This window comes from Narcine bancroftii, chromosome 4 (genome assembly GCF_036971445.1).
Source record: "Narcine bancroftii isolate sNarBan1 chromosome 4, sNarBan1.hap1, whole genome shotgun sequence".
In the NCBI taxonomy this organism is placed as follows: domain Eukaryota; kingdom Metazoa; phylum Chordata; class Chondrichthyes; order Torpediniformes; family Narcinidae; genus Narcine; species Narcine bancroftii.
In genome coordinates this window covers 205,244,185-205,262,585 of record NC_091472.1, presented here as the reverse complement: position 1 = coordinate 205,262,585, position 18,401 = coordinate 205,244,185, and the positions used below count along the sequence as shown (strand labels likewise).

Genomic DNA, 18,401 nt, shown 5'->3' with positions numbered 1-18,401 from the left:
GCTGATATTGACCCCTGGGGGGTCGATGGGATGATCCAAGAGGTCGATAAATGCCAGGGGGGGAGAGTCAATTCCAACTTTTGAAAGTAGCACCTATGGCAGGGGTGGCCCAACCTCTCGCGAGAGCTGGCCTTGGTGTCCGCCATGTTGTATTTGGCTTCGGCCTCTTAATAATGGTGAGCGAAGGACTGACGGAGCAGAAGGAGGTATATGTCCAAAGTCGTCGCCACACCCTCCCCGCCCCCTATCTGGTGCCACCACCATCCACCCACCCAACACCACTGCCACCCCAATAATTCCATGCCTGGGAGTCGAAGAGGTACCAAGGGTTCCATGAAGGGGTCAATGGTGCTAAAAGATTAGGGTCCCCTGATTTAGATTCTGCCATGATGAATGAACAGTAATATATTCTCAAGCCAGCGCAGTTTTCTTTAAATTTAAAACCGTACAGTAAAACTCATTCAAAAAGTCGTGCAGAATAAAATACTAGGTGCAAAATAAGAACAGAGAAAAGATCAAGAAAGGAACAAGGCCATTCATGGCCCAAGTGCCCACCGAAATGATTATGATGCAATGTGTAATTCTGTAGTTGTGCTATTAAAGATAAGCTATTAAAGTTGACATATTCCTTGCAAAAACAAACACACTTCCTTTTCTGTGAAAAAGTATTCATTTTCCCACCATGTCTGAAATTTTCGACACTCCCTCACTATTTTCTGTCTTTTCAGTTCTGCCATGTTTAATCAACTGGGGTGAAAGTTTTCTTCAATGAGTATCATTGCAATAGTCGGTCTAGTAGTTTCTTCAAAGTGCAATGTACATACAGTGCATTCTACTGTGATAGACTGTGTTCTAACGGACTATATTCCATTTTATTTTTAAAATTCGTCCTGGGCCACTTAAAAATGGGCAAAAGGCTGTAGTTGGCCTGGGGGCCATAGTTTGGTCACCCCCAACTTAGAGAGCTCCTGCAACTTACAGTGTTTTCCATGTACCTGCTCACTTTGTCCTTTTTATATTGTCATGGAATTATACAGCACCAAAATAGGCTCTTTGGTTCAACTTATCCATGCCAAGCAAATTGTCTACCTATGTTAGTCCTATTTACCTGCAATTAGCCCATAGCGCTCTAAACCTTTTGTATACGAGAGGTTGTATGAATGTGTCTAAAACGTTACAATTGTGCTCACCTCTGTACAGAATTTTGTTGACCAGGCTATAAAAGAACGATACTTTTCCTTCTTTCAGATTGAATGATATGTGGACCATAGGTCTCCAGGATAGGGAGATGGCATGTTGGGATGAGGTGAGTTACACACATTGGAATTAAAACAGTTGTGAAAGCTTGAAATAAATAAGCCACAGAGATTATTACTGCTGTTTTATTTGATTTTAGAAATAGACTTCATGCTGTTTGTATCTGGGTAACTTTTTTTTCTCAGGGTTAGTATGCATGTTATCCTTTTTAGGGAAATAAAAGAAAATGTTTTGGGCCATCAACAACGAGAGCCAAACGTGATTCTTGTGGTGAGTTGCAGAACAGAGTGTTTTCTACTCTTCTTTCTCTCCTGCACATTGAGAAGCAAGAGAACATCACCAGGGTAGGCATCCCTTGGAAAGACTTTCAGTGGAGCAGCAAAATGGAGTTAACATTTATTAGTATTTGGTTCTATGGACATATGCTGCTATTTTATCTTTACTGTGTGACATTTGCAAGATTAACGTAGCTTGTGCATTGGCTGCTTAGTCCCAGGTCATGTCATTTTAAAGCTTTCATTAAATTTTCCAATGGAATGGTAATTCTTTTCATTTTTTCCCAAATCACTGTCCTCATGTGAGAGAGCCTGTGTTCAGATTTAGCTGGAGAATATGTCCAATAGTTAGCCATAAAGAGATAATTTTAGGTATAAAACTCATTGTATTGCAGAAGGTCCTTCAGTTGTTATGCCCATTCTTTGAAAGAACTAGCAAGGTAGTCCAACATCACAGCCCTCTAATACTTTTCCCACATTGTATGTTAGTATTGAATCTGATTTTATAACTTTGTTTTGCACTTCTTCCCACTCATCTCTTACCCTTTCCAAGTAATGAATTTCAAATCACACCATCTGATTTTTGCATTGTATTTAAAAAAAAAACTTCCACAGCATCCATATCTTGTGCTTTTTATTTTCAATCTGCATCCTCTGGGAACTGACTCCTCTTCCATTAGGATTAGTGCTTTCTTTATTGACTATTTCCAAATTGTTTGTGATTATAACTTCTCTTCCCAATAAATTGTATTGGGGAGGGGAGGGGGAGCCAAGTATAATTACAAATTTACAAAGAATACAGAATCAGTTGTGTTAGTGCATTGGAGGATACATTGTGGTAGCCATTACTGAGTTGTGGCTGAAGGATAGGTGTCATTGGACGCTGAATGTCCAAGGATACGCAGTGTATCGGAGGGATAGGCAAGGAGGTAGATGGGGTGCCGTGGCTCTGCTGGTAAGGGACAATATTAAACAATTGGAAAGAAGGGATAAAGGATCAAAAAAGGTAAAGTCTTTTGGGTTGAATTAAGGAACAGTAAAGGCAAAAGGACCCTAATGGCTCCAAACAGCAGCTGGGAGGTGGACTACAAAACACAATAAGAAATTTTAAAAAGGCATGTCAGAAGGACAACGTTACAATGATCATGGGGGTTTTTAATATGAAACTAGATTGGGAAAGTCAAGTCGGTGTGGGATCCCAGGAGAGAGAGTTTGTGGAATGCCTACGGGTTGGCTTTTTGGAGCAGCTTGTTGATGAGCCCACCAGGGGAGTGACTGTTTTGGATTGGGTGCTGTCAAATGAATCAGAGGAGATTAGAGAGCTTATGGTAAAGGGGCCCTTGGGAGGCAGTAATCACAATATGATTGAGTTCACTGTGAAATTTGAAAAGGAGAGGCTAAAGTCCGATGTGTCGGTATTTCAGTGGGGTAAAGGAAATTACAGACTCATAAAGAGAGGATCTGGCCAAAGTCGATTGGAAAAGCAAGCTATTAGGGAAGGCAGCAGATCAGCTATGGCTGGAGTTTCTGCAAGAAATGAGGGAAGTGTAGGACAGGTACATTCCAAAAGGAAAGAAAGTTTTGAATGGAAAACTGAGACAGTTGTGGCTGACAAGGGAAGTTGAAGCCAAAGTAAAAGCAAAAGAGGCAATACGAGGAAACGATTACAAGTTCCTGTTTCAGTTTGGGGGTTGGTGCAGGCTGCAAGCATTCACAGACAGAGTAGCACTGTTAAGTATTGACTATAAACAAAATGATGCTCTGGAAGAATGAAGAAGAACAATGATTGTTCATTCAGGAAAAACAGATGGTGAGAAAGATGTGATTTTAGTCATGTGATTGGAGCACTTAAAGAATTCAGTATTGATCAGCCATCTGAAAACAAAGAGGTGGAAAGACAGTGTGAAATGGACATTTCAGATTATTCTCCTTGTCAGAGGAACTATTGATTCACCATGGCCATTGTAAAGGTCATTTTGATTGACCCATATCTGGGTACAGGAAATAGAATTCCTGCACTGGATCGTGACCATTGTGTGGTCATTTTGACTGACCCGTGCCTGGGTTTTGCAAGCATCGTGGAAGTCGCACGTTTTTCCCCTAAGCAAGGAAGAGGGGAAGGGATGCTTCTTTGGAAGCAAGTCAACATGGATTTGTGAGTTTTCAGCAGTCTGATCACTCAATCTCTCATCTCTTTCCTAATTACTTCTGAGCATCAGTTTAAAAGTCTGAGTTTCAACACAGGATTTCTAAGACTGAACATTGGGAATAACTTTCCAGAATTGTGCCTAAGCTGTAATCACACACACACACACACACACACACACACACACGGATATTTGCGGATAGTTGGGGTAGATTTAAGTAAGATGTTATTAGTCATTATTAATAAATTTATTGTTTTAAAAATAGCACTGTCTTGGTAAATTTCCATTGCTGTTAGTCTGCAACATAAAGCAAAAATTAGTGGGAAGGTCGAGGGCTGGGAAACTTTTAAAATCAGAGAAAACAACCAAGAAGGTGATTAGGAAGGAAAAGAGAAATTATGAAAGGAGGTTAGCAAATAATATCAAAGAAGATACTGAAAGCTTTTTTAAGTATATAATGAGTAAAAGAGATGAAAGTAGGACCATTAGAAAATGAAGCTGGAGAGATAGTAATGGGAAACAAGGGGATGGCAGAGGAAATGAATGAATATTTTGGATCAGTTTTCACAGTAGAAGACATTAGTAACTTTCCAGACTCTCAAGGGTCTCTGGGAAGTGAAGTGAGTGCTTTCAAGATCATGAGAGAGAAGGTACTTGGGAAGCTAAATAGTCTTAGGTTAGATAAGTCTCTCTCAGACTGGATGGAATTCACCCTCGAGCTCTGAAGGAGGTTGCTGAGAGATCGTGGTGGCATTAGTAATGATCTTCCAGGAATCAATGGAGTCTGGCATGGATCCAGATGACTGGAGAATCGCAAATGTCACTCTACTGTTTAAGAAGGGAAGGAGGCAGCAGAAAAGCCTATTAGTTTAACATCGGTAGTTGGGAAGATGTTGGAATCAATTGTCAAAAATGAGGTAACGGAGTACCAAGAGGAGCATCATAAGATAGGTCCAAGTCAGCATGGTTTCCTTAAAGGAAAATCATGCTTGACAAACCTACAATTTTTTGAGGAGGTAACAAACAGTGGATGTTGTGTACTTGGACTTTCAAAAGGCCTTCAACAAGGTGCCACATATGAGGCTGCGTAATAGGAGCTCATGGAATTACAATAAGCATTTTAGCATGGGTAGAGCATTTTGATTAATAGGCAAGAAACAGAGTGGAAATAAGGGGATTCTATTCACCTTGGTTGCCTGTTACTAGGGGTGTTCCTCAGCGGTCAGTGTTGGGGCCAATTCTTTTTACGTTTTATATAAATGATTTGGATAATGGAATAGATGTTTGTGGTTAAATTTGCAAATGACACCAAAATAAGTGGTAGAGCTGGTGGCACTGAAGACATGGAAAAGCTGCAGAGAGACTTGGATAAATTAAGAGAACGGGTAGAGAGATGGCAGATGAAATACAATGTTGGGAAGTGTACAGTCATACACTTTGATACAAGAAATAGGCAGACTATTATTTAGATGGGGAGAAAATTCAGAATTCGGAGGTGCAAAGGGACTTGGGAGTCCTTGTGCAGGATGTCCTAAAGGTTGACCTCCAGATTGAGTCGGCAGCGAAGAAAATGAATGCAGTGTTGGCATTCATTTCTAGAGGAATAGCAAACAAGAGCAGGGACGGTATGTTGAAACTATATTGCGCTGGAGAGACCTCACTTGGTGTACTGTGTACAGTTTGGGCACCTTATTTGAGAAAGGATGTGCAAGCATTGGAGAGGGTTCAAAGATTTATTAGAATACTATCAGGAATGAAAGGGTTAGCATATGAGGAACATTTGTCATCTCTTGGACTGTAGTTGTTGGAGTACAGAAGGATGAGGGTGACCTCATAAAGACATTTCAAATGGCGAAAGGCCTGGACAGGGTGGATGTGATGAAGTTGTGTCCCATGGCAGGGGAGTCTAGGACAAGAAGCCACAATTTCAGGATAAAAGGACATCCATTTAAAACAGAAATGTGGAAAAATTTCTTTAGCCAGAGGGTCATGAGATAAATGTTAAGTTGTCTTAATTGCAAGAAGTTTTGTCACGGTTATTGGTGCGACCATATCTGTCATATTCTGTTCAGTTTTGAACTTCTTTCCATTTTGCACAGAGAAACTGCAGCAAAGGCTGACCAGATTGACAATCTTGCCTTCCCAGGAGTCACATGAGGTTAACTCAGTTGTACTTAGTACAGTTTGGAAGAATGCGAGTAGATCTCATTTAAAGTTTACAAAATTCTAAGGAGGTATATAAACTGTATTCAGGAAGAATGCTTCCCTTGTGCTGGGGAATTTAGAATAAGGGTCACAGTCCTTGGATACAGGGTTAGTCGTTGAAGACAGATGTGGAGGATGGTGAATCTGAAATTCTCTACCACAGAGTGCACTAGGGGACATGTCACTGAGTATATTTAAGGAGGTAGTTTTCTCAACGAATCAAGGTGTATGGAGGGAGAACTGCAATATGCTATCACCCATTGAATGGCAGAGTAATGTCAAAGGGCCAAACGGCCTATTTTGTGCCTTTCTCGGTTTCAATCAAATTGCTTTCCCTGCTCTTTCCTAAGGAGAATTAATCTCAGCTGATCCTGTGTACCAACATATTTGAACTCCTTTAATACCTGTGCTGCAATATCTTTTGTGCGCCCTTCCAAGAATTAGACATTCTTCTCTGAGTGATGATCAAATCAATTGAACTATTTTCAGTTACATCCAACCAGTGCTTTATCAGTCTTGAGCATGACTTCTTTCTTCTCGACTTGCATTGAAGGATTCCACGTGCTTTCTGTGAATGTCATCCCAGTTTTTCTTGCTACACTCTGTCTCTGTGTACCCTTCAGTATTGTACCATTTAGTGTATATTGCCACTCTATCAAGCAAAATGTATTTGTATATGTAGCACAGTTCAACATGCTTCCAAAAGGTCTGATCTATCACTGTATTTATTACCTTTGTTTCATTTGTCTGAATTTTATTACAACAGAATACTATAAAATTGTGCCCTCTAAAACCATGTAATTAATATTTGACAGAATTAAAGTGGACCCTCCAGATACATGTTTTGTCGATGAAGAAACGTTAACCTAAATTCTCTGCTTTCTGTCCTGTAGCTAATTGCATATTCATGCTGCTAATATCTCTGTAATTCCAATATCTTTAATGTTGCTGACAGCATGTGAACTCTGACAAAAAAAAACTTTAAGGTTCAGGTGCACTTTTTTTCTAAAACTCACAGCTATAAGGACAAAATTCCTTTTTAGCCAAGCACAATTTGCCTTTTCTGTGTTGACTTGTATTAATTTACCCAATTCATGTTTTTTTCTTGGTGATTATCTCCAAAAATTTGCCCAGTGTCAAAATTAACTAGACAGGAGATGCTGATTTGCCTTAAGTAAAGTGTTAGATACGAGACCCACAGTCCTTTTTTAGCAAATCCAGAGAGATTTAAAAGGTTGTGGCCAGTTCCCTCAGTAACCCATTTGAATCAGACATTTTTCTACTTTGAGAGCTACCTGCTCCTTGTTTTCAGTCCTTTTCGATATAACTAGTAACTTTACAGCCACATTGTCAACATCTGCTTCACTAATAAAGATGCAAGATACTCATTTAGTGTGTTGAGATAACCTTGTGCCTCCCTTAGATCTTATTTTTGGCTTTAAAATATCTTTCTCTTTTATCTTTATAAAGACCTGTTCATTTTTTTAGTTAATCAACATTCACACTGAACCTTTCCTTCCATTCTAGTTTTTTAAATTTTCTTCTGGATTCCTGCAATTCACTTTGGGGTTACTATCAGCCTTCCCAGGAGTCCTTGTGCAGGATGCCCTAAAGGTTGACCTCCAGATTGAGTCGGCAGCGAAGAAAATGAATGCAGTGTTGGCATTCATTTCTAGAGGAATAGCAAATGTCTAAGCCATTCAGTTTGAAAAACATGTCTGCAGTCTGTAATCACAAGTAAAATCTGCTGTGTCTGTTGTTAATAGATTGAGCAGAGTGGAGAGATCCCACCATCGTGTTGTAATTTTCCTGTGGCTGTCTGCAAGGACAAGATGTTTGTTTTCTCAGGACAGAGTGGAGCAAAGATCACCAACAATCTTTTTCAATTTGAATTCATGGAAAAAGTGTATGTGTTCAATCGTTATTCTTTCTAATCACTGTTATTCTTAATAAACCACTGCAGTTCTTATTCAAGTGCCAGAGGTCCCAAGGAAAGGAAACTCTGGTCAGGAAAGATGTGATTTAGGGATTCAGAAAAGGAACAATTGTTTTCTCATCAAATGCTGATGCAGCCATTCTCTCCCTTACTCAGCAACACACATTTTGTGGCAGAGGTCATTTGGGAGTAATAAGAATGTCTTTACTGAGCATAAGGAAGATGTTTATTTTCAGAGAAAACCTCTTAACTGCTATCATACATGATCTTTTTTTTAAGCTCTTTTCCCACTTACTATTGAATTGAGTTTTGTTTAAATTTGAACATGCGGCACAGTAACGGCCCTTTCGACCCACGAGCCTGAGCTGCCCAATTACACCCAATTGACCTACAACCTACATTTTTCAATGTTGCCCTATATCACTTCTTTATTAGTCTACAATAATTTATCATACTACAATTGAGAAAAATTGGTGCAAACAGATATCATTTCACCACCATTTACATTCTGATGAATGAATAGCTTTTCAGGTTTTTACCAGTTCTGTTTCTGCAGTATTCTTGTTTATTCTGAGTCAGCAAATTAGAACTTGGAGAGCATGAGTTAGTGACTAACCACCTAACTGGTGTGAACTGTGTTAATGTGCACTAACAACTAAGTGATAATCACCCTGTTAATGAACTCAGTGCAGCCATTCCAAGAACCAAGTGGGTTGTCTTGTGCTAAGCACAGACCAGATTGGCTTTCCAACTGAATCCGCTATTTCTCACCTCAAGGGGCCTGTGGTAATATGCCAAAATATTTTCCACTCAGTGAGTCTTCATTTGAAACACTTGGAACAAAGCCAGTGTTCTCGAGATCGTCCATGATCTCGTGCACTGCTTGACTGGGGCTGCCCTCAGATTGGAGGAACAACACTTTGTATTCGGTTTGGACACCCTCCCAACCAGATGGCATGGATATCGACTTTTCTGGTTTCCGTTGCCCCCTGACTGTCTCTCCCCTTTCCCCTATTCCTAATTCTCCTTTTCTCTAGTTCTCTCTTTCTTTCCCTCTTTCTCCACCTCTGCATTCACAGAGCCACGCCTCTCCCCTGATCAATTCTCATCTCCTTGTCCTCCTAGCCATGTTTTTTCTTCCTTTCGCAACTCAGCCTATTTATTCAGGGACCAACCTGCATTTTGCTCATACCTTGAAGGGCTCAGACCTGAAACATCAGTTATAGCTCTTATACCTCCTGTGGACACTGCATGATGTGCAGAGTTCCTCCAGCATTTATGTCGTTTCACTACAATCATAGTGCCTGCAGATTTTCGTGTTTCACATTGTTCTCTGGACTTCCTTGTGAAGGGAGATATACAAGTTAAAAATTCAGCATCGTTATTGGTTTGATGTTGTCCCATTGGCTGATAAAACCTGTGCTGATTTTGTTTGTTTATATTTAAATCACTACAAATAATTTAACTCTGTTTTACATTCGTGTGCAGCTGGACGAGGATTCCCACTGAACATTTACTCCGAGGCTCTCCTCCGCCACCTCAAAGACGATATGGCCACACGATGGTGGCGTTTGACAGGCATCTTTATGTGTTTGGTGGTGCTGCAGATAATACCTTGCCTAATGAACTACATTGCTATGATGTCGACTCTCAGACATGGGAGGTCATTCAGCCCAGTCCAGACAGTGTGGTGAGTTGTGTTCTGTAGCATCCGGGTAGAAGAAATTATATAACTTTCGGAGTATTTCGAGATATTTTTATCGACGTGTTATCATTGTTTTTTCTTCATTGTAATTAACAAACCATGAATACCATGTTATGATTTTATGTTGGAAAAGATTCCCTTTGAAGGTTCAAATCACGGCAGTGATTTGAATGGAACCTCGCCTCCCCTGCATGTGCTCCGTTCTTTTCCTCCTGATATTGGTTGTTGTGAAAGCAAAGACATTCAAGGGAACCTGAATAAGTGAGGTTTACTTGCACCTTTGTGGGGTACTTGTATTCTCGGCCTGACAGGGTTGTGGCTTGGGAGCTATTATTTTCATGCTAACCTTTGAATGCAAGCTCCTTTTGTTGACTTACTTTTCCTTTTGCAGTAGGTTTCATTTTAATTCATAAATGATGGTTCGTGTAGAAATTTTACACGGGGTCATCCTCTCACCTCTGAAAGAACTACTGGAGCATCACTGTTTAACACGTTGGTCAATGCTCTGTACGATTCTGTCCAATTGTTCAAGTTGCTTGTTGTTCCTGAAGGATGTTTCTCCTGAGATTACTAATGAGATAATATTATTTAGTGCCAAGCAATTTACAAAACAGCTCATCCAGATTTGTTATTCCAAAATTTAAAAACAAAGTGTGGCTGAAGACAGTGTGATTAGAAGATGTCAAAGCAGAATTACCGAATATACTCGTGTAATAGTCGAGTTTTTTGGACCAATTTTTCTCAGGTCAATTTTGGGGGTGGGGAGGTCAACCTTTACACCAGTCATACTTTTGACATACCGTGTTGCTCAAGGCTGGGACTGGGTGGTAAGTTGGCATTTGAGGTGGGCTGCCCAGCCTAGGAGAAAGTCTGTGACTGGGGCATCAGGAAAAAAGGGGTGGGGGAGGGGCGTCACTATTACGTGGGATCGACTATTACGCAAGTATATACAGTAGTTCATTTGGCCCAGCGGGTCTGCCCTGTCATTCAAGTTATAACTGATTGTATGTTTCCTCTCACTTCATTCTCCTCATAACCATTAAAAACCCTAACCCTCCACTTAAATTTACCTAATGACTTGGCCTCCACTACCATCTGTCTCAACAAGTACCATAGATTCAGCACCCTCTGGCAGAAGAAATGTCTCCTCATCTCTGTTCTAAAGGGATGGGCTTTTATTCTGAGGCTGGTCCTAGAGTATACTCTTAGGTTCTCCCACCATTAGAAACATCTTCTCTGCATATACTCTATTCAGCCCTTTCAACATTCAGTAGGTTTCAATAAGAGCTTCCCTCGTGCTTCTGAACTCCACCAAGAATACACCCAGAACCATCAAAGTCCACTCTCATCCCTGTAGTCATTCTCTAAACCTCCTCTAGACCTTCCAGCACCAACATGTCCTTCCTCAGATATAGGGCCCAAAACTCCACACATACTCCCAAATGTGGTCTGGCCCAATAGCTTGTAAAGCCTCACTTCCTTATTACTGTCGCAATCTGCATGTGAACCTTTAACGAATCCTGCACGAGAACGCCCAAGTCCATTTGAACCACCACTTTATGAGTTCTTTCCCCTTTCCGATTATACACCTTTATTCCTGCTACCAGTGTGCATGACCATACATTTCCTATGCTGTATTCCATCTGTCACTTCATTGCCCATTCTCCCAACCTGGCCAAGTCCCTCTGCAGAATCCCTGCTTCCTCAACACTACCCACCTCTCCACCTGTAACTTGGCCCCAGAACTCTCAATTTCATCATCCAAAATGTTGACATATGAAATGAAAAATAGTGGACTGAACATCGACCCTGAGAAACACTACTAGGCTCTGGCAGACCATCACAGAAGGCCCCCTTTATTCCCACTCTTTACCTTATCATCAATGTGTCACCAGCATTTTGTTTCTTACTGAAAATCACTTTGGGATATTGCAAATGCTCATCATGATCTGTGTTGATGAGTCTCCACCTCCATTTCACAACACCCCATTTGGTGTAATCGTTGAAATTGCAAAACTGAGTACCACAATGTTAACACTCTGTGGAATATTGCCTTTCTTCTTCTTCACGCCTCTTCTCACTAGCAAGATTGAAAAGTTAAAGAGTAACAGTTGTGTACTTAATTTTGTTTTCTAGGGTTACCCAGTGTGGTAACTCATGGTGTGTCATGCACACCCCTACCCCCTCCATGGACCTCTTCCCATACCAGACCATACAGAATCCTCAGTAATGTTTTTTGTACTAATGTCACTCGGAAATCGTAATTCCCGTAGATCACCGAATTTAACGGCAATAGTAGTGAGGTAAACAAGCAGCAAAATTTAAATTACACATTTACATTACAATATCATACAACTTCGCTCTCAAAAAAGTTACTGATAGTTCACAAATACTATTGATTACAATAATGTAGCTACAACACCAGAAAATTTGACAAAAGCAGCAACTATAAGAACACCGGCAGCAACGAAAATAATAGTGCGTGCTTGTGGCACGTGCAGACAAAACCACGTGATTTGAAGCATCGTCGTCATTGGGGAATAATATCTCTGGCCAGAGCGCATTAAAAGGTTCAAAAAGGAAATGAGCATCGAGTTTTATCCTTGTAGGAATTTTGATACATGTAAGCTGGGCTGATGAAAAATGTTTTTGTTGTTATAACTAACTACAGGGATATCTTTATCAAAAATAATAAATTTCTGCTGAAGCACTGCACGAACATTTTATAGACAGTCATTTTGGTCTCACTCCCTCTGGTGTCATCCAGTGCAGTCTGCAACCCCCTAGTGATGCCGGTGGTGCCTACAAGTCCTTGAGTCCAATTGATCTGTGTCACTCTTCAAAGTATTTGCAGGTTTCTTCCCATTCTATTTATCTCTTAATATTTTTCTAATATGCTTCTTCATCTCCAACCACTTTTAGCTGTGATTTTTTAAAATATATATCGGTGTCTGAATCTCACCTTCATTTATAATTTACTGTCTTCAAAATATAGGGAAGCAATTTGTACACGGAGGCAACCTATGATCCTGATTTCATGGTAAGTTGTCTAATCTATTGGTGCTACGTTATTTGTGTCAAATTTGAATTTATGAACTCTGCTCACTGTTGCCAAGGAAAGGAAATGAATACTATTTAAACATACAGGGGGATTGTGAGGGAGAATCTTGATGGGTTTATTAAATTATGAGCGACGTAGATGGGGCAGACCATCAGAATCTTTTTCCCAGGGTATAAATATCACATACTGGAGGATGTGAATTTCAGGTGAAGGGGGAAAGAGATTAGTAGGGCATGCGTTTTTTTCTGCAGCGTGGTAAAGGCCTGGGCTGCCAGCTGTTGTGGTGGAAGCAGATACAATATAAGTATTTAAGATGTTGTTAATGCAGGAATGGAGGGAATAGGTCATGTGCAGACACACGTTTTGTTTGGTGCAGACATCGTGACGCAAAGGGCTGATTCCTATGCTATCCAGTTTGGTGTCAACTGCATGCTACCAGTGAGAAAGGTTGTATTTTGGGAACATAATGCACCTTTCCCACGGGTTAAGGAAGTTCCTTTATTCACTTGTTAGATGCAAAGATTGTCATTTTTGTTTCACTGAGCACTTCCTCTGGAAAAGGAAGAGCAGCTATTATCTATAACCAGCATAAAAGCTTTTCTTTCAGATTGCCACTCATTAATAATAATCCTTTCCTTGTGCGTGGAGAGACAGAAATCTTGCAAGCGTGTTTATTTTGGCCCTGCATCTGGACCACTCTGCATTTACAATACAGAATTTTTCTTGAACGCATTGGATGTTATTGCTTATTTTGCTCTCAATTCCTGTGCTCAGCGAAACGTGCAGGGTATCAGACCTATTGGTATTATCCTACCCCCGTGTGAGCATTGTGCAGCCAAATCACATCTGCTGTTGAAGACCATGGACAGTAGTATGTGGCAGAAATCTCATGCAGACTTGTGTCATTACCACACTTGTCACTCCTTTTGTTAAAATTCTCAGTGTTAGCATCATCAACGAACTACTTCAGATTCAGATTTCTTGTCAAGAGCACATACATGATATCACATACAACCCTGAGATTTTCTCTGTGGGCCAGGCAGAATTACCACTTATTGGTAGCGCAAAAAAAACTTCACAGCGTATACATGTAAACAAATAAAGAACTGTAAACAGATAACAAATGTAAACAAACTGCAATGCAGAGAATTTTAAAAAAATCAATAAAAGTGCAAAAGTAAGAGTCCCTGATTGAGTTTGTGTTGCGGAGTCTGATGGTGGAGGGATAGCACCTGCTCCTGAACCTGGTGGTGCGAGTCTCGTGGCACCGATATCTCTTTCCTGATGGCAGCAGCGAGAACAGAGCGCAAGGTGGGTGATGTGGATCCATGATGATTGCAGCTGCTCTCCCTGTAGATGTTCTCGATAGTGGGGAGGGTTTTGACTTTGATGTCCTGGGCTGTGTCCACCTTTTTGAGGGGTATTGGTGTCCCCATACCAGACCATGACGCAGCTGGTCATGTATTCGCTCAACAAGGACTGCTTCCAAAATAAATGACTACTTCTCAGGGATTCCTGCTCTAAACATTCCTATTTAATTTTCTGCTCAAACTGCATTGATCCAGTAGAAGTAATTTTCCTATGCATGATAATATTGTGTTTGCCCAACTAAATGCATAACTTTTATTTTTGAAAGGATTCTGTTCATTTTTGTCATAAAGTAACAGGCCTTTCTGCCTTATAAATCCTCTATGATTTTAATGTAGGTATCAATAAAAGAACAAGAATTCTCATTACCTGGGCACAGATTAAAGAACCACAAAGTTTGTTTTGCTGAAGTTGAAACATAAAACGAGGTGCATGAGTAAGCCCAGACATTTGTCAATGCTAACTTCAAATATGAACTTGAGGACCCAAAGCCCTGTAAGGATTCTTCTTTATGAATTCTTATCAACTCAGTAAATAATGACCAATTCCCTTAGAAACGTGAAACATAGAAATCATAACAGGCCATTTTGCCCACAATATTGTGCCAACTGAACAACCCATTCCCTCAACTGCCCAGAATTTTCCCACTGCATAACCCTCCATTTTTCTTAGTTCTGTATACCTATAATAATCTCTAAGAAGATCCTATTATACCTGCCTCCACCACTGGAATGCCGGTAGTGCGTTCCATGCACCCTACCTCTTGCATTCCCCCCTGCACCTTGAATCTATAATCCCTATTGATAGTCATTTCAGTCCTGGGGGGAAAGCCTCTGGTCATCCTCTTATCAGCTTATACACCTCTATCAGGTCACCCTTCATCCTCCATCACTCCAAGGAGAAAAAAAACCAAATTCACTCAATCTATCCTGTTTAGATGACTCTCCAATCAAGGCAGCATCCTTGGAAGTTTCCATTAGCCACTTTTCAGCCCAGCCTTGCACCCTATCAGTGTCCCTTTGTAACCTCTGGCAACCCTCCACTCAATCTGCAACCCCATCCACTTTCATGTAATCTGCAAACTTGCTAACCCACCCTGCCACTTTTGCACCCAGGTCATTTATAAAAATCCCAAATTGGAGGATTCCCGGGACAGATCCCTATGGAACATCACCGACCTCCATGCAGAATATGAACTATCTGCAAGCACCCTCTTCCTTCTCTGGGCAAACCAACTCTTTGTCCACAAAAACAAGGCCTCCTTGGATTCCATGCCCTCCAATGAGCCCTGCATGGGGATCCTTACAGAAATCCACATGCACTACATCCACATTCTTTGTTACATCCTCTAAGAATTCAGTCAAGGCTCATGAAAAGCTGTTGATCTCAATTCTTTTTTTTTTGGCAGGTCATGCCCTCTCATGGTATATCATTTTTAATAAGATCTTGTCTTGGTTCTTCAAACATCAGGCCAATCCTAGTAAGACCCCTCCCAGTAGGGCAATCCTATTATATCTGAAATCGACTTGGTGAGCATGGGTTACACAATCTCTATTGAAAATGTACCTTTCACTAGGTATGGAGACACAGTACACTTAAACGTGGTCTCACGAGCCCGATGCAGGTACAGCAAGATTTTATTATCTTCTTGCAGTGAAAGCTGAGGTATTTTCATTTTGTTACAATTGTTTTATATTTTTCAACACTAGCTCTGAGGAGTTTCTTACCGTATCGAAAAAGCAGTCCGTTGACTGACAGAGTACACAGTGGAACACATGTCCGTGTTTTCAGGAGTCGATTGTACAATTTTAAAAAATGTCTGAAGCCTGTTTCAAATGCGAGAGAATTCAAATTTATGGCAGCGTGTGGTTGAAATCTAAGCTGAGTATTTTTTGGCGGAAGTGGAGGAAGTGCAGGGTGGTTGCACACAATTTGTGCTTTTCCTCAGCCTCAATCATTTAAAGCAAGAGTCAGCAGGTTTGAAATACTCATGCCCTCTCCCTTTTAGTACAGTAAAAGGGTATCCCTGGTATCCGGAATTCAAGCAACCAGCAAAAAAAAATAGAGGAAAATAAATTTTTAATAAATGTGGAAAAAAATAATAAATTAAAAAATATGAGTTTAAAATTGTAAATGTCCTCTGAAGTAACACATAAACCTTTGGTGAAGATTGGAGCAAATAATCAGCCTGGGTCGTGCTTTGCTTATAGTAGCTGTTTGAATAAAGTTGTGTGAAACAGTAATGGCGTCGCCCAGGACGAAGAGCTGGTTGATACCGCTCGCCGTTGGGGTGACTCTCTTAAAGTGTCTCCTTATCCCTGCTTAGTAAGTGTCACCCCAATCAGAGACTTCATCAGTAAACTTGTGATGGGGGGAGGGGAGGGGATTGGTGTTAATTATCAATAATGTTATTGTTTGTCTTTCGTCAGCTCCATGGCGGGGAGGGGGGGAACCTGTCGATTGCAGCGATGGTTAAAGGTTTTCAAAGAATGTGACTCAAATTCAAATAAATGCTTTGGGGTTTGGATATTCATACAAGTGAAATTTGTTCAGTGGAAGTGCAGTGTAGTATTTTTGTCTTTTAAACTGTTTATTCTTAATGCAGGTGTCTTAGTTCAGCATTGTAAGAGCAAGTCTCAAGCAACCAAAATTATACACTTATCCGGCATCTACCAATCCCCATAGGGGCCAAATACTAGGGATTTTACTGTATGTCAAAGATACTATATTGGTACCTTGGGGTGGGGGAAGCTGGAGAAAGGGTGTGGAATTGATTTTCTGTTCTTCATACAAACTGAACACGGTCACCACTTTGGTCTTCATCTTCCTTGTGCCCTCATTTAATCTACCTGTATCCTTTTGCAGCTTTATTCTGCGACTTCAGTTTGCTATATTGATTGCTTTCGACAAAGAAGCCAAATGTATTTTATTTAACTTTTTAACATGGACGGTAAATAGTTGGGATTGTAGAACAGATGTTTCTGTATTGGTCTCTCAATCTAAAATGATCTTTTTATTTCTACACTCTGATTTGTGTCCTGTAACTAATCATATGAAACTAATGCATTATCCACAACTTTATTTGCCCTTGCTTTTGCAAGCACCACTTTTGTGGAATGTCATGGAAGCATTTTGAAAATCTAAACATTCTGCATCCACTGAAGGTTTCACCTTCTCTTTTTCTTCACAAGAATGGCTTCAGGGATTAAATATTTCAGATAAAAGATTACACAATAATGTATAGGATTGCAGAGAAGTGTACTTCAGAGGATTGTGCCAGTTGTGCTAGCAATCTAAATTAAATTCATCTATCTGTGCAAGGCCCATACATCTCTATTTCTTGCCAGTTCATGTGTCTGTATAAATGTTATGCCACTCTATGAGTCATAATTTTAAATAGCAGATTCCTTCCCCCACCTCCCTCAACCCCTTCAAAAACAAGCCATGTTGAACCTTGTAGCAAAAACCCAGGCAAGATCCTGGTAAACCTCTTTTGCACCTCTCCAAAGCCTCCACATCCTTTTTGTAATGCGGTGACCAAAACTGCAAACAGTACTCCAAATTAGACAGGCACAAATAGGGTAGGTTTTGAAGGGTACGACCAGTGGCACTGACATCAACAGTGATGAAGTGTTTTGAAAGGCGGATGATGAAGCAGATCAACTTATGTCTGAGCCGTAACATGGATCTATTGTAGTAACATCTATTGTAGTAACAGGTCTATGGCTGATATCATCTCACTGGCCCTACTGAAAGCCCTGGAACACCTGGACAGCAGGATGCTCTTTATCAACTACAGTTTAGCATTTAACATCATCATCCCCTCAAAACTGATCAGCAAGCTCCAAGAATTGGGGTTAACACCCCACTGTGCAATTGGGTCATGCATTTCCTCCCCTCCAGACCACAATCAGTGAAAATTGGGTAAGAACATCTCCTCCTCAATCTCTATCAGTACCAGAGCACCACAGGGCTGTGTTCTTAGCCCCCTGCTCTAATCACTTTACACTTTGAACTGTGTGGTTCAATACAATCTACAGATTGTACAGATAGTACAGATTGTACTATCTACAGATTTGCTGGTGATCCCACAGTAGTGGGTTGTATAAAGGATGGAGATGACTCAGCATACAAGAGAGAGATTGAAAACTTGGCTGAACGGTGCACCATCAACTCAATATCACCAAAACTAAGGAGCTAATTGTTGATTTCAGGAAGGGAAAGCCAGAGGGATACAATCCAGGGATCAATAGGGGATCAGAGGTGGAGAAGGTGAGCAAATTTAAGTTCTTGTGAGTCACCATCTCAGAGGATCTTTCCTGGCCCAACACACCCATGGCATCATGAAGAAAGCACATCAGCACATCTACTTCCTTGGGAGTTTGCAAAGGTTTGGCAGAACATCAGAAATCCCTGGCAAATTGTTCTACAGAGTTGTGGCGGAAAG

General features: G+C 40.6%; 1 protein-coding gene across 2 annotated transcripts in view; it reads left to right on the top strand.

The window, feature by feature from the left end:
- The window catches only part of lztr1 (leucine zipper like post translational regulator 1), an 87,470-nt gene that overhangs the window by 29,444 nt on the left and 39,625 nt on the right, over positions 1-18,401 (top strand). For both annotated transcript variants that reach the window (XM_069933735.1, XM_069933734.1), the window contains exons 7-10: positions 1,249-1,306; positions 7,651-7,790; positions 9,309-9,510; positions 12,521-12,565. In XM_069933735.1, the coding sequence (XP_069789836.1) occupies positions 1,249-1,306; positions 7,651-7,790; positions 9,309-9,510; positions 12,521-12,565 (445 nt within the window). The remainder of the gene's footprint in view (positions 1-1,248; positions 1,307-7,650; positions 7,791-9,308; positions 9,511-12,520; positions 12,566-18,401) is intronic.